Source organism: Diplotaxodon limnothrissa, linkage group LG12 (assembly GCF_057381915.1).
Source record: "Diplotaxodon limnothrissa isolate DT_005_m linkage group LG12, D_limnothrissa_male_GT1.1, whole genome shotgun sequence".
Lineage (NCBI taxonomy): Eukaryota > Metazoa > Chordata > Actinopteri > Cichliformes > Cichlidae > Diplotaxodon > Diplotaxodon limnothrissa.
The window spans coordinates 8315910-8341552 of record NC_140607.1 but is presented as its reverse complement, the minus strand read 5'-3'; the positions used below and the strand labels follow the sequence as shown (position 1 = coordinate 8341552).

The following is a 25643-nucleotide window of genomic DNA, read 5'->3' as shown; positions in this document are numbered from 1 at the left end:
AAGCCATAAGGAAAACTTCATAAAATTTTTTGTCAATAAGGCAAACGTAATGACTTGTGGCTTAAGCTAATTGCATGCTTACCTTATCTGTCGTTTTGCGTAGCTCATTATTGTCTGTTGCAGAACCACGGGAACTCGTAACTTTTCCAAGTTTACAAACGTAGTGTATTTAAGACTGTCAAGTAAAATTGTAATTCCGTAGTTCCTACAGTTGTTGAAGCATGTGCACGCATCACACCGCCACCGCAAGTACTTGACTCATTGGGCTATAGGCTACTATCACCTTCACCCTTAATCAGTGTCCCGGATCAATAGTCACCGGATATCCTCGGACGCATTTCAGAAAAGTAAAATAATGCGCGATTTAGAAATGTTAATACTTGCCTGTTCAATTTTAATCCTTTGGATAATTGATATTAGTTACACATAAATAGTGTTTACAGATGACCTTTGACTTTCGATGTTCAATTAAGCAACGCAAAAATGTATTACAGGCACATAAAAAACGAACCCATTGATGCATCAATTGTACTTAAACCCAAAAATACCCTTGAAAGGTTTTTAAAATGGACATTTCAGTAGATAAACGGTTGAAACTTGTAAAAGTACTTAGTGTCACATTGAAAAAATATTTTTGACACTTAAAAAAATAATTAAATACATTGCATTTAAAGATATTTGAAATAAAATAATAAAAGGGTGGAGTGCCCACTCCGGGTCGGGGATGAGTTCCTGCCCCAAGTGGAGGAGTTCAAGTATCTCGGGGTCTTGTTCGCGAGTGATGGGAGAAGGGAGCCGGAGATCGACAGACGGATTGGGGCTGCGGCTGCAGTAATGCAGACGCTGCACCGGCCCGTCGTGGTGAAGAGAGAGCTGAGTGTAAAAGCGAAGCTCTCAATTTACCGGTCGATCTACGTCCCTACCCTCACCTATGGCCACGAGCTGTGGGTAGTGACCGAAAGAACGAGATCGCGGATACAAGCGGCAGAAATGAGCTTCCTCCGAAGGGTGGCTGGCCTCTCTCTTAGAGATAGGGTGAGAAGTTCGGCCATCCGGGAGGGGCTCAGAGTAGAGCCGCTGCTGCTCCACATCGAAAGGAGCCAGCTGAGGTGGTTCGGGCATCTGACAAGGCTGCCTCCTGGGCGCCTCCTGGGTGAGGTGTTCCAGGCATGTCCCACCGGGAGGAGGCCCCGGGGCAGACCCAGGACACGCTGGAGAGATTATATCTCTCGGCTGGCCTGGGAACGCCTTGGTATTCCCCCGGACAAGCTGGAGGAGGTGGCTGGGGAGAGGGAGGTCTGGGCCTCTTTGCTTAGGCTGCTGCCCCCGCGACCTGGCCCCGGATAAAGCGGATGAGGATGGATGGATGGATGGATATTTTAAATGAATTAGGCAAAATAATTAATGTCTTTTTTTGGTAAAGTTCCATTATGGTATAATAACCTTCATACTTCACTGATGGGTGAATACTCTTGAGCAACTGTTTTGTGATTTTGTTAATTGGTGTTATGGAAAAATTATACAGGTTTGTTGAAGTATTTTTGGAAGATGATAACACATTGGTTGAGTATAGGAAAGTGTGTGTAGGACTTTTGAAAAACATTGACAACTGGTCCTCACTATTATTGTGAAAATAAATTTTAAAAGAAAGTCTCCTAGAAAGCTAAATGTTGAAAAATGTGAGTAAAACTAAAATATTTTGATACTCAGCAATGCTGTACATTTTAGTATTACAGTGTAAAATCAACCAACATTAAAAACAGAAAACAATGAGAAAAAAGAGATAAGATATGATAACCTTTATTATTCCAACACGTGGGAAAATTGTTTTGTCACAGCAGGAAGTGGACAGTGCAAAAGTTATATACCAAAATTGGAATACAATAAGAATAAAATACTGTACAGAAATATACAAAGTAGAATAGAATAAAATACTACATATATTAGAAAAAATAGAATAAAATATACAATAGGATAAAAAATAGAATGCAAATGAGAAGACCAAGTCAAATTTTTAATCACTTCAGAATTTTAACGATTCTGATAATTGCCACTGTGATAATCAATTCTTAAGTAATTAAGTAAAGTGTATCATTTTTGTCATAATGTACCAGCTACATTGAAACATCCATCTATTCACTTGCGTTTGTCCTCTAAAGGCTTGCGTGAGGTCGCTGTCATAGGGCGAGAGGCGAGGTACACCCTGGACAGGTCGCAAGTCTGGCGCAGGGCAAACACACAGGGACAGAAAACCATTAGCACTCACACCTATAACTTAGATTAATCAATTCCACACATATCTTTGGACAGTGGGAGGAAGCCAGAGTACCCAGAGAGAACACATGCAAACATGTGGAGAATATGCAAACTCCAGACAGAAAGAAAACAGCATGATGGTGGAATTGAACTGACAACATTCTTGCTATGGGGCAACAGTGCTAAACACCATGCCACTGTGCAACTCAGATTAAAGGATCTGACATTAAAATGAGTAATTAAAGACTATCAAAATTAGCTTTTGGAAAGCTATTCTGCACCTCAATGTAATTTTATTTATGCCCAAAATATACATATTCTACAGAAAAATCAGAACCAGAGAAGCTTTATTAATTTGACGGTGAAATTTAATACAAGTACCCTTTAATATCTGAGGAATTCTACAGTAAATCTGGCTGAAACTTGGCACACAGGTACAGGAGGTGTCCCAGAGGAGGGATGTGTTGAAAGTTGTACATCAACTACTCAGGATGATTTTTAATGAATTTCTGAATATTGACATAATTCTATTGTATTGACTGTATTGAATTGAATACAAGTTTCCTTTAATTTCTGAGGAATTCTACAGTAAATCTGGCTGAAACTTGGCACACAGGTACAGGAGGTGTCCCAGAGAAAGAATCTGTTGAAAGTTGTACATCAACTACTCAGGATGATATTTAATGAATTTTTGAAAATTGACATAATTCTACTGTATTGGCCGACTGCATTAGATACAAGTACCCATTAATTTCTGAGGAATTCTACAGTAAATCTGGATGAAAATTCGCACACAGGTACAGTAGGTATCCCAGAGGAGGGATGTGTTGAAAGTTGTACATCAACTACTCAGGATGATTTTTAATGAATTTCTGAAAATTGACATAATTCTACTGTATTGGCCGACTGCATTGAATACAAGTACCCATTAATTTCTGAGGAATTCTACAGTAAATCTGGATGAAACTTGGCACACAGGTACAGTAGGTGTCCCAGAGGGGGGATGTGTTGAAAGTTGGACATCAACTACTCAGGATGATTTTTAATGAATTTTTGAAAATTGACATAATTCTACTGTATTGGCCGACTGCATTGGATACAAGTACCCATTAATTTCTGAGGAATTCTACAGTAAATTTGGCTGAAACCTGGCACACAGGTACAGTAGGTGTCCTAGAGGAGGGATGTGTTGAAAGTTGTACATCAACTACTCAGGATGATTTTTAATGAATTTTGGAAAATTGACATAATTCTATTGTATTGACTGTATTGAATTGAATATAAGTTTCCTTTAATTTCTGAGGAATTCTACAGTAAATCTGGATGAAAATTCGCACACAGGTACAGTAGGTGTCCCAGAGGAGGGATGTGTTGAAAGTTGTACATCAACTACTCAGGATGATTTTTAATGAATTTTTGAAAATTGACACAATTGTAGTGCATTGGCTGTATTAGATTGAATAAATGTTTCCATTAATTTCTGAGGAATTCTACAGTAAATCTGGATGAAACTTGGCACACAGGTACAGTAGGTGTCCCAGAGGGGGGATGTGTTGAAAGTTGTACATCAACTACTCAGGATGATTTTTAATGAATTTCTGAAAATTGACATAATTCTACTGTATTGGCCGACTGCATTGAATACAAGTACCCTTTAATTTCTGAGGAATTCTACAGTAAATCTGGATGAAAATTCGCACACAGGTACAGTAGGTGTCCCAGAGGGGGGATGTGTTGAAAGTTGGACCTCAACTATTCAGGATGACTTTTAATGAATTTTTGAAATAAACATAATTGTAGTGCATTGACTGTATTGCACTGAATATGAGTTTACTGTGATTTCTGAGTAATATTACAGTAAATCTGGGTAAAAACTGGCCCAGAGGTAAAGTAGGTGTCCGAGAAGAGGATTGTGTTGAAAGCTTGGCATCAACTTTTAAGAATGATTTTTAATGAATTTTTGAATATGCAACCAGACTGTCACGATGGCTGTATTGGGCTGTTCCATTGTAATTTGTGTTCACGCGCGTGCATGTGTGCGCGAGTCTAGGCTTTCAATCAGGATATAAAGCGAAAAGGCGCTACCGTAAAGACTGGTGTAAAAGCGCAAGGAAATTTATGCGGCGGATAGGAGGCGGCTGGCTTGACCGCGGCTCACAAATGACGGCTCACTTTACCGCAGTGATTTACCGGTGCGTTCAAAACGACAAACCCACTTCTTCGTATTGTTCTGTTTTTTTAAAGTAACCCGCAGTTTGCTTGGTTGCTACATATAAGCGAATGGAGAGACTGCCACCAAATACCACGCCAGCTAATAACGAGTTACTATGTCAACCGTGACAATGTCTCCCTCTGGCGTTCTCCTTTGGATTGTCATTTTACTAACTGTCAATGAACGCTTCCTGTTTTATTGATTTCCAAGTTAACTAATGCAAAGTTCGATCGTATAACTGGGAAACTGGTCTTAGCTGATACTTTAGAATGTGTGATCTTATATAGAAAATTTATATATAAGAAAGGGTTTAGAATCTATAGGAAGACTTAAACATGTGAATGGTTGTTATTAAAATTTCCGATTACGAGGTAAAAGTAATCCTGTGAGCCAACTGCTCAGGCTTTAGACTGCTTTAATTGCTCAGCTCATACATTTTTTTTTAAAAACCTGAATCCAAATTATGTCAAATTGAGGGGATATGCTTATTACGGTCATTTCAGAATCCAAGCTCTTGCTGTTCAGTACAGCAACTCTGCTCTACTATCCTGCTGTTTAGACCTTCTGTTTGTTAGAAGCAGCCAATTAGAAGAAAGCTGGCTTAAGAGAGGGTGGCTTAAAAATGCTTGTTTTTGTCAATGAATAAAGAGCCTCACCCATTTAAGATAGATAAGGATTATTTTATGAATCATGTAAAGCTAGCTAAGTAGATCCACTTTAGAGATTAATAATAATGTATACTTTATTGATCCTCATGGGGAAATTCCTCTCTGCATTTAACCCATTCACTAAGTGAAGCAAGGGGAGCAGTGTGTAGGGACGGTACCTTGCTCAGGGGTACCTCAGGGTAGCCGTTCAGTGGATTCGAAACCCCCGACCTTCCGATCATGGGGCCACCACTCTACCTACTGAGCTATCCCTTCCCTTTATTTATTTAGTACCCACAGAAGTGTAACTAAAGGGTCTCATGTTTTTTTTTTTCTCAAGGAATAGCTTTGAATTCAGTAAAGGTGCACACTGTTGTGTTTCAGTGCACTTGCAGGTCCAACAAGAGACAAAGTAGGTTTTTCCATTGCATGGATTCAAAAACACCTCTTATTAATACACAACATTTATGATGTAGTAGCCTATTTAACCTAATCATATTGTAGTGGACAACCACTCTGCATGGACATATGTTTATATCAAATAAATGTAGAGTTGAATTTTAAAGACTGACAAAGCCTGGAGGCTTATTGCTCAAGAGCACTTTAAAGGAGTTAGACTTCTTTGTAATTCTTTTAAGGAAGGCATAAAGAAATGAGGGGTGGCTCAACAGTTATACTCTACAAATACATGAGCTGGGGGAAAAACAACTAAACTCTGGATTTCTGTATCTTAATCTAATTCACACTGCCATACAAAACAAAACAGAATTATATTCAGAACTGCTTTTCCCAGCCTGCACTGTGAGTAATTTACTCACTGTACTAAAAATAAATACAGCAGATTGTATAGAAATCTATCACAATTTCAAAGTTTTTCTTTGGACACTAGCCGCTTTTCAGTTGAGTCTTTGTATCTGACTAATTTTACAGGAATGTTTTTTTTGTTTTGTTTTGTTTGCTAAGCTACTTAACATTGACCCATGAATTCCAGCATAAAAAGGCACCAACCAAGGGATAGATCAAAGCTGTTTCTATGCACAATAGACAACAGACATAAAATAGCATTTTTGCTGCAACAAGGTGATTCCCAAAGAGCTATTAGCCTAAAACTAGAGGCATGGAGGACAAAAGAAGAAAGGGCAGGTTCAACAATCACGTACATCTGTTCAAAGAAGATTTGTACAAACTGTTTGTGCCATTTATGTTTGCACCTTTCGATAAATTGCTGCACCTACTTTGCAATTTCCTGGAAAAAAAAATATAAGAAACGAGGGGTGGTTCGAGACTTTTGCACATTACTGTGCGAACTGTGGCACTGTTGCCCACATTAGAGGACGTTTTCATTGCATAACAACTATGGAACACTAGATGGCAGTCTTATTTCATTGTCAAAAAGTAACAGGTCTGTGAAACTCTGAGGAAGCTGTGGATTACAAAGAAAGCCCTGCAAAAAACGGATACAAAAAGAACAGATTTATTGAACTTGAAAATAGCATTAAATTCCACTTAAACATTCATTATAAGTAAATACCTACAACATTACACTGAAATTATCACCAATCACATATAAAACCATGGATGCAGAGGATCAGTTCGAACACAAAAAGCAGCTCAAGAGCTAAAAAAAAAAAAGAAAAAAAAAGAAAAAGGAAAAAAAAAAAAAAAAAAAGGTAGTATTAAATAGGAATTCTCAAAATGAACACAGAACAAAGGCCATGCACGAAAGAATTATCAGTTGTTAGTCGTTAGAAATGCTGGTTCATCGAGACGTTGATGCTTTAGCTTCTGCTTTTTCCTGCTGACATTTGCTTACATGTGAAGTTCAACCACATGAGACATGACACAAGTGATTGACGAGCCCTGTTATTTTACCAATTAAAGAGAAAAGGAAACACTAAATACAAAAACCAGTAAGATCCCTCCAGGCGTTGGAAGCAGAAATAAAAGCACCACTTGGCACAGAGCCTGGGGGAGTGTCCCGTCTCTCTGGCACATAAGTATGGGCTTTCTGCTACCGGTGAGAAAGCAAAAACAGTCAGGCTTTTTTTTTTTCTTTCTAAACTGTCTCGTGGAACAGAGAGTCAGCGGGAGAGGGAGGAGATAATGCTCAACCTGTTTTGTTTTCATTTTTCATGTTAATCTGAGGCTGGGGCGTAAGGTGGGGATTCTCTATGTGAACATAAAGAAACTTGGAGTAGTCAGCAAGACGTCATCAACGTCACTTCAAGTGTAGGCACTCGTGGCTCTTCAACAGTGCACAGCGACCGCAGTCAGGAGGAGAGGGGGAAAAAAAAATTGATTTTTTTTTTCCAAAACAATTGCACCAGAATGTTTCTCCCAAACCAGGTTAACCTCTGCCTCCCATCAGCACACCTGGCTTGCATGTACATAAGAAGAGTGTTTCAGCTCAATATCACAAACAGATACGTTAGGAACGATGGTACATAACCCTACTGTTTACATAAAAAAAAAAAAAAAAAAAAAAAAAACTAACACGGAATGATGTGGGAAGTCTTTGGTGCTCAGTGTGACAGAAAACTGATGAGATCCAAAGAACTGTTGGCATCACTTCCAACCCCAACTGAGGGGGTTAACGACATAAAAGAGGAGTGTAGCACAGGAACCCACAAACAAACAAACAAAACAAACAACAACACACATCTTGAGTGTACTGTATGGCTATACACGAATCCTTCATTATGCGAGGCCACGCCGGCCTACTCGCTCTCTATTTCTTACAAGCTCAGCCTCCCATCGCCTTCCTCAACAACCCCTTTAAAAACTTGTGCCCTGAGATGGACCAGTCAGCCATTCTTTTACACGTGTCAATCAGTCTATCCTGGCTATTATTAACATAACTCAGTACGCTATCATAAGAAGATGCTGAAATTCAAAGATTTCTATGTACCTTATGAATGTTTCCTATTTAGAAAAGAAAAAAAAAGTCACAGCATAGATGCAGTTTTCGCCTGAATATTCTGGGAACTATTTTCATCTACACTGCACAGTAATTAGGGTCTCTCCTTGCTTGCATTGAAGGTATCAGTAAATTAGTGCTCTGCAGATGGAAATGACTAATTGAACCCTTTTTTTTTTTGAAAAATCATAAAAAGTTGAGGAACATGTTTGAGGAAAGGTGAGAAGATGGCTGGGAGACAGAAAGTGCTGATAAATGAGGAGTCCCAGCTCAGCAGCCTGCAGACTCACGCTGTCACCACAGCCTGCTGCGCTTCCCCTAAAGGTGCTCAGGCTGGACAAGAGTCGAAGACGAACTCGTCGTTTTGTTGTTGGAGGATTGTTGGTGAGAATGAGATGTGAGCGGGAATCCATAGAGGTTTATTGGAGATCTGCTTCGGCCGACCAGACCAGCCGGTGCAGGTCTGCTTTCTTGTGTTGTGTTTGGTCGTAATCCAAGAAGGCAGACAACACAGTTCCAGTTCCAGTAGTGACAACTTTTTTAAATTTACTGCATGATGAATCCAGGCTGTGGGGCCATCCGGGGTGGGGCCCTCTGAGGCAAAGCAGGGGGGTACTGAGAGAGGTAGCTGTTGGGGTAGCCAGAGGGGATGTTGGGGAAGGGTTGCCCTGTTCGGGGAGGAATGGGTGGGTATTGAGATGCTGGGTACGAGAAGGGAGGCTGTGGCTCAGCGGTTGGAGGTGGACTTAGAATTGGTGCTGGCTGGGATGGAGGTGGCGGTGGCTTCCTTCTGGGCTGAGCGAGGGGGGAAGAGGAGCTGCTGCCAGCCTCGCTGAGGAGAGAAGCAGCTCCGGAGATTTCCTGAGAGCGGGAGGGAGGGACTGACAGCTGGGGCAGCCGCTGGCCCTTCATCACCATCTCCTGCAGCTTCTCGATTTTAACCCGTCTCAGGTGGGCCAGCTTCCTCTTGTTCTGGTAGGCATCGATAAACAAATCCAGAGTCATCTCCCCATCCAGTAAAGAATCAGCCATGTTCTGTGGACAGAAGGGATTTGGAGCAGAGTTAGAGAGAGAATAAACAAGGTTAATCCAAAAATAAATAAATAAAAATGCTGAAAAAGTTTCCACTGAAATTACGCTGTCAGTGTGAATGGCTGCAATAAGAAAAGGGGTCTGAAAATTTATTTATTTATTTTTTTTAAAAACGCACAAAATATTTGCACAAATTTTAGGGCTCTGGTGGGTCGAAGTTTCTAAAAGCAGAACGGGACTTCCTTCTTCCCGACTGTCACAAAGTGCATGCTGATAAGGGATCCTCTATTCCTGATACTGTGGGGTCTCTACCTGGCTAAAAAAAAAGTGTCTTGAGATAATGGCGTTTTGTGAACTGCTGCTACATGACTAAAGCTGAATTGATAAGACAGAGAGAGTGTCGACATGAGTCACACTGATAGGAATAGCAACGCGGGAGAATCACTCACTGTTGACGAATGTAACATTTAAAATGATTCATCTAATGGTGGGTTCTCTGCTCACTCACTTCCATTTGGTAAAATGTCACAAAAAGTGACAATTTTCCCACATAAACTGAGCGAACTAATTCAAATATCACTTCAACACTACACTACTAAACTATATTAACACTACTCATCAATGGCAGCTGCCTGCTCTCTATGTAGGTGAGGGACTGCATGCTTATATAAGAAGTCTGATATTTATCAGACACGTACAGAAGCACGAGTCTCATCTTTTCCACATCTACCACATTTACAGTATATATTTTATACTGACAACAGTCAGCGTACAGTTATTGACTGAAGAATCGAAGATGGAGCTAAATCATCGATCAGTGGGTTTGATATAATGTAGCTCTGTGTTTGATGCTAGAAGACGCAAACCTTTTAGAAACACCAAGTAAAACAACGTCTGCTACACTTAGAGTACTGAGTATAAACACTGGCAACCATACCAGTTTACGAGTAGTTTGTATTCTAATGTTTTTATCATACCAGGAAAAACAGCCGACGCACATCCTTGTTTCCAAATAAACTGGGACACTTTAAAAATGCTGTCAGGACCTGACGCCATACAGTGATATACTTTACTCTATCAACATTTGTGAAATGTGATGCTGCCATCCAAGTATCATTATTTTTAACAATACTTGCAACCAAAGAACTTCAGGTGCGTGCTCTTGGGAGCATAAAGGGTAAAAGACTTGCACAGCAGCTGATTTTAAGCAGCCAGTCAGTGCAGAGACTAGCAGAAGAAATGTCACATTCAAATATGATCTGTGATCACACGCTCTTAAAAAGAAGTTCAGCTGCACAAATCTGAGATTTAACTCCTGCGTAATTAGGCCATGACTGTTCATACCAAAAATCACTATCACGACCATGATTACCACAAATGTTTTTGTAGAGGAAGTTGTAGAGGAAGTTTTGTTTTGTTTTAGGCTGCCCAGATTTACAGTTATTCAAGCTGTGAAACCGATTGCATGTCCCTGACAAATTTATACTTAAGCAATTTGATTGATTTGGAGAATATGGCAAATAAATCCAGTGTGGGAAGTGCCTGGAATGTAGGAGGAAGTTTGTACTGACAAAGAATAGCTCAGAGTAGCTCATTAGAAACAAGCTCATGTTTGGGAACTTCACCACTGTTATTAAAATGTCAACTGAGAACAACTCGTAGCGAGCTACTGCAGAATGCGATTTACACCACACTGTATTGTTCAGTCTATATTTTACTGTTCCTTTGTGAGTTTAGATTTCTTATTAGCTGTAGCACTCCTGTTTTGTTTTGTATTTTTGTGACATGTTAAGGCCTATTTAGGGTTGTGTGGTACTGGTTCATGTTAGGAGTTTCTGTAAAGTTCAAAAATAAATGAGAAAACCACATGTTGGAATATTTTTAATGATAAGCACAGTTCTTACATGACTGTGTATAATCTGATGAAGAACACCTTAAAACACTGACGGGACAGGTAGCAGTCACCTCTATGTCAGCTATTCTGCTGCCCACATACTCTCCAACAGGGATCTTAGATATGAACAATGAAGCCTCTGTAGGAGAACACACCATCAACTAGAGCAGCAGGTATAAGAATTACTGACCGAGGATACATGAAGTCATCCGTGGTGACAGCTGAAGAATGCTTACCTCTGTTTCCTCCTCTATTTTGGCTCCTTCTGCCTGAAGCAGGGCTAGCAGAATATCCAGAGAGGTGTTTCCTGACTTGTGGTCTGTTGAAGAGGAAGACAGAGGAACGACAAAGATTACTGTGCTGGGCCTGAACTGGGAGGAGGCGCGGTCGCTGTTGGCAGCAGTCAGTCAGAGTTAACCGTGCTTGTTGTATAACCGGAATTGTTTTCCACAATGTAAGAAAGCAAATACAGGTAGCAAGTCAAACCCATAATTCTCTCATCTCTTGTGAGCTCTCTGATGTAAGTGAAGTAGTAGAGCTGTTCACAATCCTTCAGGCATTTGAGTCACGGGATGATTACGTAGTGTTTACACACTGCTCAAAGGAACACAAATGTATTCTCAAACCAAGGAGCTCATAAAAAGACATCGCTTTAAACATGAATGTTCTGGCATTAAAAGGTTTCAATGAGCCTGTTACACAAAGCTGAGGCGGGACGTGTGAATGCTGCCAGTCAGTGTCCGGGGACTGCCACTTCCAAACCGTCAGAGCACGTCTGTTTGCGGTGAACTTGCAAAGCTCAACTGAGTCAACTGAAACTGCCCTGGTGTCTCCAAGGAGGAGCACAGTTTTGTTTGTGTTTCTATGCAGGGATGAAAGTCTACACCAGCTGGAGCTGGGACTGCATCCTGACGGTGAGACCAAGAACACCAAACTACTCTCCATCTACACACAGTCCAGTCTAACCTGATGAGCTCTTCTGGACAAATAAATCAAGATTTCGAGCTGATATAGAGCAACACTGGTAAACATCCATGCTAGAAAGCTACCTGTAGCTCAAAAGTGCAAACATTAACATGCTGCCCCTTGACAGCTGGAACAGACTCCATCTACTGGTCTAAGGAAGCTTGATTTCAAGAGAAAAATCCAGTACAGGTTGGCTCATTGGTGGTACTGAACAGCAGGCGTTCTTTGTTCTGATTGGTTACATTCTGACTGTATCTAAGGCAGAGACAGACTAGCTGTAGAGCTTCAAAAACGCTGCCATCGCTTGAAAAGTCCAAGACATTTTAAAGACAATCCGAGTGTCCCTTCATTAATATATTACATTACATATATTATTACATATATTATCATTATTATAACAACAAGCTTGGGTTCCCCAAAAGGAATTGCTAAAGCACCTAATCCTACCCCCTCATCTCAGTCTGGTCCCACTTTCCTTGGCAGCACCACTCTAAGATTTCCCAGCTGTCTGAGCGTGTGCTTCCTCCCACATGAGACTAAGCACGCCAAGTTGTGTTCCAAGGCCACAGTCAAAGTCTCATGCAGCTTTTCTGGTGTATTAGTTCCGAATGTTGGGTCTTTTATTAAGGGAAACGGAAAACGAAGGAAGTTAGTGGTAACCTTTTTAATCAGTGTGGGCGAACGCTGGGATAAAGAAGCTTCATTAAACGAATCCAAAGGTTGTGTGGAAAACATGACAGATAGTGAAGGCTTTTTCAGACACACCTTGTTAATAGTCTTGATAATTACACAGTGGGTGATTGTAGTTACCTGAACTACTGTCTAACCCTTTTAAACACTAACGCCGAAATGTACCAACACATGTTGTCCTTGTTGTGATCAGATCACATTTAACACACTAGCTGAGGACTTGAATACTAGCACAATGAGATTTAGCTTGACAGAGTACACAAGAGCGCACACACACACACACACGACGGTTTTAGTTAATGATCAACTTTAGATAAAAGCTGCAGCCTGGCTGCTTGTCATCTCATCAAGAAATAACACAATCTGTGAACAACTTTAACCCTTTGAGTACAAAAACCTTAAATAATGGACAGTATTTGATGCTCGTCTTTACCACACGTGATGCTAAAGTGTGACAAGGTCATAAAACAGCCTTCTACGCTGAGTTTAAGTTTATTCTGTTAAGACTAAGACAAAAACATTCTTAGTGTATGTATCTTGTTTCAGATATTTCTTTCCACCCATGTTCAACAATTACTATAAGTTAAATCACTTGTCGCTAAACAGGTCAAGGTTAACCACTATAGCCTATATTGCTTTCTCTTTATGCGGGATGTGAGAAAGAAACTGAGCGCTCACTTTCTTTGCACTTTTTTATGATCATCATCTGCATCATATGTGCCAAATGCTGGAGACTTTTGATCCCACCATTAAGTTGCTGATAGAAGATCCCTTCTTATTCTTTTAGGCCACTACAATGATAATGGACAATCATGGAAACAGACTTACAAAATTCATCATTTCCACTGACTTTGTGAAGAACAGACCATCTCTACCTTTATTACCTACGGCAAACTTTCAGGAAATATAAGACAACGTAAAACTTTATTTTTCTTGAATTTAATTTCAGCCTATGGAAGCCCCGTGTTTAGAGGTCAGATTTTCCTGGAAATCCAAAATGCTGCCCTTAGATTCCAAAAAACAAAAAACTCCCTGGCCGGGGCTTCATGCTTGACACAAAGCCTTTTTCCGGGGTGAACTCCCATCTCTTATTGTTTCCACCTCGCTCCCATAACAAGGCAGATTCTCAGGCAGATCAGCGCACAAAGCTCCAATTCTCTGACTCAGTGGAGAATTGGGTGAACACAACACCAGTCTGGGCCTAGAGATCATGGGACGGCCATTTAGTAAATGAATCCACATCAACTTCTGCTGTGAATATGTGAAAAGGGGGAGTTGTTGGCCTGCCTGCCTGCCTCTCTCTCTCTCTCTCTCTCTCATCCTTCCAACTTCCACACTCCCTCCCACCCACTGTGGCTGGTTTATAGCAGCTTGCCTGGCAGCACAATGCTCCACTGAGGGCTGGCGTCCTCAAAGGCAGTGGATAGTGGTGATAGAAAAGAGGGGGAGTGCCTACTGGACAGTAAAGGGTAAAGCAGAGGCCATATAATTTCTGGAGAAAAAGAGAGGAAATGAGGGAGAGCTGGTGTTTGACAATATGCAAACGAGCGCACAACAAGCTACTGTACGTCTAATCTCCCATCTGGGTCAAATGACTGTTTCTCTCAGCTCTGAGCATCGCTGTCCCTCCCCAGCTACTCTCCAGTAAATCCACATCTAGGACAACTACTACATGGCAGGTGGGGGTGGGGGACACTGGGTAACCTACATCTGACAAAAGCCACTTCATGCTGGCAAACAAAATCACAAGGTCACAAAAACACACTGGATTGGTATAATATCAGTCCAAGCACCAAGAAGAGAGCTTAAAATATTTGACGCCGATAACACGGTAACAAGGAAAAAGATTCTTGAGAACTAAAATTTATTTAACGGAACTTCATTTTCACAACACAGAAATCTCCCGTTGACTGTGACAACCTTTGAAAGCTGTGAGAGCCTGTCTTTCCAGCAGAGACGGAGCCAAAGTCAAACTTTTATCAGAGCACAAGAGGAATAAATGACTTGCATTCTATTCTGAGTGAGCTGCTTAGCAACCGTTGCGTCACCAAGGTCACAAACATCGTCACGCCGTCTTCTTCACATGCTGTAGTGCTGTGAAGGTATGCCGGTGAGGGACGCTACAAGCCTGTAACACTTTCATGAGTTTCTCAACCTGAGCTGCAGTTACATGTTGAACAGCACTTCTGGGAACAAGGCTGCTGAGGCCTTCTACAGTAAATGTGACAACTGGTCAAACAGGTCTCTTGAGTGTGTGTTCATGTACACAAACAGAAGAAACAATGAGGAACGAAGGCTATGTACCACATCACCTTCCTAGCAACAGGAAACTGCTATCACCTTTAGTTTCTTAGGGTTTCCTCACCAATTATGACCATACTGTGTGTTCTGCAGCACACCCATAATGATATGTTGATTACATCAAACAGGTAGTGTAAAAACTATAACAGAAGCTGTTTTTGACTGGATCACAGATAGAATCACGTCAGGACACTGAAATAATAATAAACCCTAAAACAATCCTAAACAGGTCTTAAAAATACCCCAGACATTTTCATAATCAACAGTGACTATGAAATGACAGTTGTGTTGTGACTGGTTACTTAAGTCTCACGTAAATAGGAAGACTGATTTAAAAAACAAACAAAAAAAAAAAAAAAACACAACAAAACAAAGCAGAAACTTAGAGAGAACTTTGGCACTTACACGGGTAAAAACAAAGTAAGATTAACTAAGCATTTCCACCACTAGATCAGTAAGTAACCAAACCCATCTCCTCATTCGCCAATTAGGGTTTTAAAAAAGAAAAGTGATCCATTCCTCACCTCCGTCATCAAAGCTTAGAGAAGGGTGATGGGGACGTTGACCACTGGCACTATGACCACTTCAATTTTTTTTTAACTCAAATGTTAAAAAATGTGAAGGAAATAAAAATAACTGATTTCACTACTAATCATGAATAGAACAAAATATATTAAAAAGATTAAATAAGGTCCCCTGTTTATCATTTGCAGTCTGAGACAGAGTAGCTCAGGCATGACTTGCTTCCGTTTCTAAATGCAAACAGAAATGTTCACTCTGTTCAGAAATGATGTGAAGGCCTTGTGCACAGATATTTAAATGTACTTACTGTTAGGATGTTAATATGTGAGAGTAAACTTGTTTTCCCCACAGTGTACTACAATAATGCAACAAGGAGTTTAAAAAGCACAGCTACGATTAGCAACACACCCTGTGTGTGTGTGCCTTTTCCGTTTCAGGCTATTCCCTTGAGCATTTCTGCAAGTATCACTTCTCAGTGACTTCACAGATAACAGTGTTCAAATTTCCTTTGGACGTTAAAAATTCAAGACAAACCGTTCAATAAAAAATGCCTCTAAAACTCTCTCTCCACACTGCTGCTGCCGTACCTAAGGTGGACTTGCGGAGTTGATAGGATTCAAAGCCCTCCTGCAGACTGCTGTAGCGCTTGATGAGCTGCTCTTTCTTGTGCTCCAGTCTGGGCTGCAGGGCAAGGTTTTGCTCTGCCAGGGTTCGGTTGTTGCCCAGTGTCCTCTCCTTGTTCTGCTGGACTTCTTGGATCTACAAAACAAGAAATAAGTGTTATTAGTATCTGTCTTGAGAAAATGTCCTTTTTCAACACTGATCACTGATATAATCATCAATAATTAAAATGTTTGGTTAGAGGAATCTCCTACAAACATCTGCACATGTTTAGAAAGACAAATTCTGGCCATGAAAACCCAAACTTCATCTGCCTTGATCCACACCAAATATTCAGTATTTTTAAACGTCTTTAACCAAGCAGCAAGATACATGAAAAACAATCTATATAAACAAAAAAGAAAGTCCTGAAAGGCCTTGCTCAAAGCTATCGTTTGTCATTTTGGATATTTTCCATCTAAAAAGAAAAATATCATAATTGGTCAAATTTATTATTATCTCTTTTATTGGGACAGCTGTTGAACATAACAGTAGTTTGCCTTTTTACATTTTCTTTGCTGTCACATTTTAACTTATAATTGAAAAATAAAGAAGACAGAAAAAGGAGAAAAGAAAAGAAGAAAAAAAAAACAAAAACACCCCCCCCAAAAAAAACAACAACAAACAAACAAACAAAAATTAGAGACCAATACTGGCAAATATCTTTACAGTCCCAAAAGATGTGGAAATGGTTAGCTCCATCTCCCCCACATCTCCAACATTTATCACCAATTCCTCGATATCTTTGTTGAGCAGGGGTAATGAAAAATCTCATAATGCTTTTCCAGCAAAATTCACGCCAAACATTAGACCCAGTGGTAGCCCACTGTATCTTGCATGCGTGAGCCCAACACTTCTCAGTAATTGTCAAATTACCCTCCTTTTCACACTTCACTTTAATATACAGAGCGCTGTCGTTTTTACACCGCCGGATGCTGTTATATAATTTAGAAATAATTTTACTTTGCACTTCAGAATTGGTCAAATTTAAACTCTTTAAAGTTTCGAGTAGAGCAGCAGACAACAAAAACAATATAAAGAGAGGAAGCACGGACCTTCCTAACTGGTACACTTTATTAGCAAACAATGAGCCTGACGTGAGGACACGACTGATTTGTCATGGCAGGAAACCTGCAGGTCAAATCATGTTCTGGGCTCCATTCCATTCAGGTGTGTAAACACCTGTTTCCTGATGACTCACTTGCATTACATTAAGCACTGACTACGGAACTGTGCAAAAGTCTTGAGGCAGCCTCATTTCTTTATATTTTGCTTGGAAAATGGGGAACGGGTGCAGAGATTTATTGATACGTGCCAGCTTGCATGGATATACAGTATGTAAGACAGAAACAGAGTTTGTACAATTCCAATATAATAGAAATTCTCCTCATTTCTATTCTTCAGAAATAATTCCCTGGGCTCCTTGGTGGATATTCCAAAGGCATTCGTTGAACGTTGGCTGGCTGTTTTTCCATTTGGGGCTTTTTTCGATTCAGGTATGTTTTTACTGCAGTAGAAAAAGGAGAAACCAGAGCAGCAATTTATTGCTGAAGACTGGTAGTGTTCTATTGTGTGGTCTTCTATCCAGGTATGCGTTTATTGCATAGTTGTGTTTGTACATGTTCCCAGACACTTTTCAGATTCTTTTACACAGTGACTCGAATTCTTAGATTTTTCTGTGCTCGAAATTCTATTAGTTTTGAGACGATCCCAACACCACTGGCTGAATTGCAGCCCAAACAAAGACAGAGCTTGACAGTTAGCTGTAGACATTGACTGTTATATCTAAAAAAAAAAAAAAAAAAAAAAAAAAATTTATTTGGATTTACAATTAAGAGTAGTTTCTTGAGAGCTACCCTTCCACTGAGACCATTTCTAATGAGACTTCAGGGCAGAGTAGATGGATCAGTTGAAGGGCCAGATGCATCTCTCAGGGCTTACCTCCCCATTTCTGGCAATACACCTGATTTTTTTTCTTCTTTTAATTAATAGCTATTTAGGAATTAAATTCAATTTTATTTATAAAGTGCCAAATCACAACAACAGTCGCCTCAAGGCACTTTATGTTGTAAGACATGCATACAGAGAAAAATCCAACATATATCATATGACGCCCTATGAGCAAGCACTTTGGTGACAGTGGGAAAGAAGAATTCCCTTTTAACAGGAAGAAACCTCCAGCAGAACCAGGCACAGAATCACCTTGCTGGGAAATAATTACTATTTTATGCCTGTTAAACTGTGTTATATTTAGCATTTTTCAAAGATTAAGCTAAAGAAATGGGAATAAATTATACCATATTTTTCAGACTATAAGGTGCACTTAAAATCCTTAAATTTTCTCAAAAATCGACAGTGCGCTCATAATCCACCTTATGGTCTGAAAAATACAGTTGTGTTTTTGTGGGAGGCTGCTTGTAATGAAGTGCATGAAGATTAAATTTAAAATGTGTTCTTTGCCAAGTTATCCGTTGTGTGCAGACGAGTTAAAATGTTTTGGTGTGTGATAAGTAGCTCAACAAAATGTTTTTTTGAAAATGCTCAAGGACTGGACTGAAAATGAGTGCAAAAGCAGTCCAAAGAAAAATACCCTGCAAGAAAAACATAAAGAAACAAGAGGTGGCTCAGACCTTTGCACAGTCCTGTGTACACCTACAATCAAACCAGTTGTTTTTTAATAATAGTGCAAAATTTTACAAAATGACAAGAAGATAATTTAGATAGGAAAGAAACGATTCCATTTGTAATTCTAAATCCAAGATATGAAGGATTTCCTTTTTTTCCACATTAATGTTAGTGCACACACTTGACAATTTTATCAGAATATACTGTCATATCAATGCTAATACAATTAATAATACAACTAACAACAGTTTTGTTTTCAAATATCATGCCAAAAATGTTTCAGTCTTTAAATTTTCAGTCTATGAAATAAAATAAAAAAAGTGCAGAAAAAAAAAAATACCTGTAACAATTCTGAAGAATCTTAAGTGACATCTTCAAATATGTTTGGCTGCAAGACCAAAGGCTTTCTCTTCTGTACAAATGTAACAAAGAACAGCTAGGACTTTTATATGAGTGGCAATTTGCAAAGGTTTTGTTTTATTAGTATCTTACATAAATGTTCCCACACATAGGTGCACATTTTGTTTTTTTACATTGCTGCTCAACAGATCGTCGTAATTCTGAAAACACTTGATACAAGAAATCTTAAAGAAATTATTAACTCATGAACTGTTACAAACAGTCGACAAAAGAGACAAAAATCAGGCTTTTAAATGACTGAAAGTGTAACAGTGTTGCCAACGACCCTAGAATAAAACACAAGCAAGTCAAAATGCTTTTTGCTCTCTATTCTGCTCAGTGTGGGAAAGTAGAACAGAATAATTGAAAATTAGACTGCAGAATATATTTATTACCGTACCCACTTTTAACCACAACATGCACAGTGGGCAGGAAGCAATGACTATATAAGCTTCTCTACCTGGAAAAATCCGTGAATGAGCTCATATGACTGTTGGTAATACTCCAAAAAAAAAAAAAAAAAAAAAAAAAAAAACATCTACTACTTGTGCAGTCTTAGCTAGAGGACCAAAACAAAGACGTGAGACAAAAATGCTGGCGGAACAGAAGCAATTTGTACCGTGCTGATGTTTGGAGTGATGTGTATTATTACAGAGTGACTTGACTCACAATGCAGCAACTTATGATTCAATGTTAATATCATATGCATACATGCATATATGAGAGAGAGAGATGATGATACAATGTCATCTTTTTTTTCACTGTGGAAAACTCCATCCACGACTGTTTTTAAATGACGAGTTGTTGAATAATTGGTGGAGTATTACATCAACACAAATATGAACTGAAACAATGGAGACAAATGGGATAAACAACATGTTACAGTTGGAACAGCGGGGGATTAAAGAAGAAAAAAAAAAATCTCTTGTGCCTTCTCTGATGACTCATTTCACACATCCAACATGTTCTATGTACAAACTCAACTAGGACTGGGCGAGAACACAGGAAAACTCTAAAAATACTCCACAGCGCAGGCCAGGCTTATGGAATAGTTTCTAAAAGTAGTCAGTGGTTGGACTGAATGAGGGGAGGCAACATTTTATGCAGTAAAAGCAGCTAAACAAGTCTACTATAACTACAATTTGCACCGTCACATCTCCAGGTGACTGGTCTTACTACTGGAAGATCTGATTTGCTCATTCATTACGGCCCCACTAGTGATGCAGAGCTTTAAAATAGCATCTATAACTGCAGGCTTGTTCTGTCAGAGCAAAACCATATTATTGTTTACTTGCGGAAATGCTCTACATCGCAGCCCACCCTCCTGAAATAATGACAACGAATGTAGGTCAAGCGCTTGCCTGGATGGACCACAGACCTGAACTTTGGAGAGATGCTGAAATAACCACAACTGAATTCAGGTCACTGTAACGCAGCACTCACAAAAACATGAAAAAAAAACAAAACAAACTAGAATCACATCTTGCATCGGTTATGGAAGTGAGAAATAAAATTATGAAGTCTGAAACTGCAGACTGGCTGCAGAGTTCTCAAGTGGAAAGGTGAAGAGTTCAGGCTCTTTCGAACCATGGGTCAGAAGGATTCCACTTAGAGAAGAGGAACAATTGTGTACAACGTAGAAATGACACTGTAGTGCAAATGCAGTCCAGTACAGTTCTGCATGGACTCTTGAAACAACATCACACTGTCTGAACGTTTAGACACAGCAAAACTGATTTGGTATAAAAGTCTAAAGACTCAACTGTTCAGTTATTTCTAGTAATCAGGATTCTTAGGTTACTGGCACAAAAAGGGGAATTATATGGTCGATAACAAGTACTGTAGATCCAAACACTAGTGTGGAAGATGCATCCTGCATTTAAGATGCTATTCCAACGCCTCAGTCCTTTCTTGTTGTTTTGAGATAAAGTGAAAGGTTTTACTGAAGGAGATTCTCATCAAAGATATGTAGCAAACTAGCAAATCTAGTGTTGGGACACTAGATTTGTCCCAACACTAGATTTGCAATGTCAGGTGCATGATATTGACCATGCACCTGACATTGCATGGTCAATATCAGATGCTACAAGTCAAAGTAGTAGTACCAAAGTCTTAATTCTCTCGTTACTGTTACTGAGCTAGCTAACCTAGCACTGTTTTCCTTGCTCTTCAACAACATGATCAAAAGGATGAGCCCCGGCTTTCCTTTGTCATCATTACAAAAAAAATAAAAATAAGAATGATTATGTACACTCCCCAACTAAACAAACCTTGAGCAAGACACTTTCCTGTTTACTGAAGGTCTCAAAATAATAAAAAAAAAAAACATCTTTATCTTAGCTGGCTTCAAAATGGACAGTAAAATAAGCATTTAAAAAGCCCATCAGGAAATGTTTTATAGAAGTGCTTAATTCTTAACCCTTAGATACAGTTTGGGTTAAATTTGACTACATATGGTGCTCAACAGGAGAAGTAGAGGTCAGACAGAGGGTCGGGGGGGGGGGGGGGGGGGGGACCTTGACACATAGGCACAGTCCACCTGCAATGTAACCAAATAATCTCAAAATAAACAAACTAGAATCCTTTTACTGTGAACTAACAGAGTAAAGGTGAGGTTGGGAGGAACATAAGGTTATACAACCACCTGAGCTGCCATTTTAGTGAGCCTGGGAAAACTGCACGTCCCACACACGCGAGGTTTCCTGCCACTGCTTTGGAATGCAAAGACTAGTTTATAATAAGCTGTGTTCTAATTGTTGAATAATATTTGTAAATACAGATGGCATGGATTTTTCATGTTTTAGGTAAAACAACACATGATGTAGTGTGAGATGTTTTTCTCCAAAATGAACATAGAAAAACCTTAAGAAAATATTCTCTGTCTGCACACTGAAAACAATAATTAAGGAGTAATTGTCCATTTATTATTGTCAGATGGGCTTTTTATACATTCTTAAGATAGCTTTGGCTCTTTGGTCAGCATTTCTTTTAAACGTGCTTATAAATAAAATGCCTTGACTTGTAATGGAGAGAATACCTTACATTGTATGGTTAATTACTTTAGAATAGCCTTGTATCCCACCAATTTCTGATATTCCAGGTTTGACGGATGCTCGTGCTACATAAGTTAGCTGCTAGGTCTTCACTGACACCATGACATGTTACTGGCATCAAAACTTGAAAATGTTTGATTACACCTCCAAATAACAGACTACAACCTTCACCAGCACAATTCCTGGATTAGTGAAGGTCTTAAAAGATAAGCCACATTAATCTTAATTCAAAACAGACAGCATAATGGAAAGCTGGCTCTTCGCCAACACCATCAACAGGATTGGTATTGGTATAATTTGTGTCATTAAGAAAGCAAATCAATGTCTGATTACACCCACAACCACACAGACCTTGAAGTGATACTTCCTGGTTTACACAATGGACAGCATAATAGAAAGTCTAAATATGCTGAAACATCAGTGAGAATTATCAAAAAAAAACAAAACTGGGTAATCAACATCCTAGCAGCCTAGTGAAGCGTATCTGCAATTCTTAGTCGTTCAAAAACAGGACGCACTGAAACTAAACAAATTCACAAAAGGGCTATTTGCATTATTCAAATGCCAACACAGCCAGTGTGTTTTTTACAGAACAAGAAGATTGTTGCTTACAGAAAAGCGTACAGTGCCTCTCAGCACTCTCATGTTTCATTCAGTGCCTTATGACACCTACTGCCTTTGTTCTTATCCACTGTACTGTGAGCAAAAAACTTCCCAGACAGTTTCAAGTGTGGTTCAGGCATGTTTTTAAGTGTCCCATTCGCTTAAATATCTCTTGCAATCTTATGACTAACACAAGTCAACAGCTGCAGTGTCATTCCTGTTCCTCCCTCTCTGTAACCTATGGGACTTGGGAAAACGAAACCATAGAGACAATCAGACAGGGTGTGGATGAAAAACAGGAGCGACAACACAAAAGACCAACTCACAGCTCAGCATTCATCCAAATGCCAAAGGCCTGTAGTCTTGCGTCTTGTAGTCGAGCTGAAACTGTCATTATGTTGATATACAGAAGCTTGTGCTCGAGTTTCTCAGCTCTGTGAATAGAGGCTTTTCATCACCTCTCAGGCAGCGAGTCATTATTGCGCAAAAAAAAACTAAGCTAAAATTAGACAACACCTCAGCGTCATGACAACAGACAAGAAATTCCCAAGTCCTGACAATATGCATTTAATGTTTGTGATAAACAGTCAGGTCCAAGCTGTTGGGTGAAAAGCAGAGGTGTGAAGTGTTTCCTCCGGATTTAGCACTTGGTAGGGAAACGTTCCAGCAGCTGTGGTGGGCAGGGGTACAGTTAATCTACTTATATAATACACTGTATTGGCTACTCAGGAGTACAATTGAGTACAATTAAAATTATATTCAGTGCCAAAATTAAACTCATATTCACAATAATTAATAAATAATTATGATCTTGTAATAAAATGTATATGAATAAGAAGGGTGACCAATTTGACTTTAACTATTTTAAGTATATTTAATGCCAATTTTGTTTGCATTACTTAAGTAGGATTGTGGCTTTTACATAAGAAACCATAAATAATGTTACCTAGACTTGCTTTCTACGCTTTTTAAAATTTTAATCTGATTATCCATCCTTCCTGGAGAGGGAGTGGTGGTGGGGGAGTCTTGTTTTGGGGTCATTTTTTCCCCAATGCTCCCCTATTGAAATATCCTGGAAACGCCCCTGGTGGCGGGGCTGATTCAGCAGGAGAACATAAGGGAAGATTAAAACCCTCAGTGGAAGAGACGGTTTTAGAAAGAGAAGCAGCAGCCGCAAGGGAAATAATCAAAAGGGCAAATCCTGTATAAAATGCTAATCTTTTAGCCTTTCGTCTTAATATGCCAAATATCTGTCTGCGCTTTAACCATTCTGGGCAGCATGGCTGTAATCGTTGTGCGTATGGGGGGGAGAAGTGGGGCTTATCAGAAAGACAGACTTATGACACCGTGAAAAGAAACTGCTGAGTCCTTGTGCTGCTGGAGCAGAGCCAGGCAGTCAATATATGAGCCAAAATGTAACGATTAAGTCGTACTCTTGCATGTGATTACTACAAAAGATTGACAGGCTTTGTTATCTGGGAAACGAAAGGTTTGTGGAGAAGCTATGTCGAAACCTTGGAACTCCGTAGCGTTAAAACTTAAGACAATGCTCCGGCCCGTTGTTAACCCTGTTTTGGGCTACGAGACGTGTAAGTTCGCTTGACAACACACGTTTAACATTAAATCCTCACCGCGACCAGAAACAGCCATTTCCAGTAACTGAACCCAGCGAGTGTTGGGAAAGCACAACAAAGGCTTGAGGGAAAAAAACACAGACACAGTGGCCGAGAAAGGGGAGTCAGTAGCTAACACTGGACTACAAAAGATTTACATACCTCGTCCATCTCCTGTACCATTTTTGTGAGCTTCTCGTCGTCCTCAAGAATTTCGTTGAGCTGAACCAACGTGTACCCGCTCAACTTGTTGAAAAAACTAGACATTTTAGCTGCTGTTGTGTGTTTCTCCTCCGCTGTGGTCCCTCTCTTCTCGCCTCAAATTGTGACAGCTGACTGAGCTTCCCTTACAGGAAGTAGAGAGAATACAGGCCTAGTGCCGCCTTCAGGTGCTGTCAGAAATATTGCTTTCGATGGGAAAATGAACCAATAGTGTACGATCCAACGAGGCAGGAGTGTCAAACTCATTCCGAGTTCATAGGCCACAAACCAAAATTACATTTCTTTATGATTTTAGCAACATACAGAGGTTATAGACTGCACGTAAAAGATGGGTACGTAATAGTTTAGATTTGATTTGTGTGGCCTGAATTGACGGAATTAAATGTAAGGTAGTAAGCTAGCAATCTTCCTTATTAAAATGTACCCGAAAACTGCATGGTGCAATGCAGACAGACATCTATCAGTTAAAGCTAAGACTGATAAAATACTAGAGTTTCATTGACTTTTAGAGAAAACCCTCATATGGTCATTACAGGAACTGCACTTGTTGGTAAATCCACCAATATCATTGTCACTATCACCACCTTCACCTTCATTACTATATTAATAAAATCAGTATTATTGTTAATACTATTATTTCGAAATACTGTATGTAATTAGTGTAAAAGTAATTCACGCTGTCTCAACATGTTCACTCTCTTTAACCAAGGCCTTTAAACACAGCTACATGTGAACTATTATGCTTGAGAATAGATTTATAAGTCAAAGTCACTTCACAAACAGCAGGTGGGCAGGACTTATAAGCTCACAACCAGAGCTGTATGCCTGTGATGACCATATTGGGGATATCCATTCTCAGTGACAACGTACAGTGCTAGAGCAAAGAATCTGTCTGAAGTATCAGAAGCCATTTTTGACCCACAGGGATTACTTATATATACAGTGACTTCATTATTTGAAACTTTGTTCATGTTCAATAAGAACATCAACTATTAAACATAAATATTTATTTGTAATGTGTTTATTTGTAA

General features: G+C 39.6%; 1 protein-coding gene across 1 annotated transcript; it reads right to left on the bottom strand.

Moving 5' to 3' along the window:
- Positions 1–7628: 7628 nt before the first annotated feature.
- vps37ba (VPS37B subunit of ESCRT-I a) lies at positions 7629–24712 on the bottom strand. Its single transcript, XM_085367894.1, has 4 exons — positions 24553–24712; positions 16025–16196; positions 11195–11277; positions 7629–9067 (listed from the first exon to the last, which is right to left on the bottom strand). The coding sequence occupies exons 1-4, from the start codon at positions 24655–24657 to the stop codon at positions 8579–8581; spliced, it is 849 nt and encodes a 282-aa protein (XP_085224020.1). The 5' UTR covers positions 24658–24712; the 3' UTR covers positions 7629–8578.
- Positions 24713–25643: the final 931 nt, after the last annotated feature.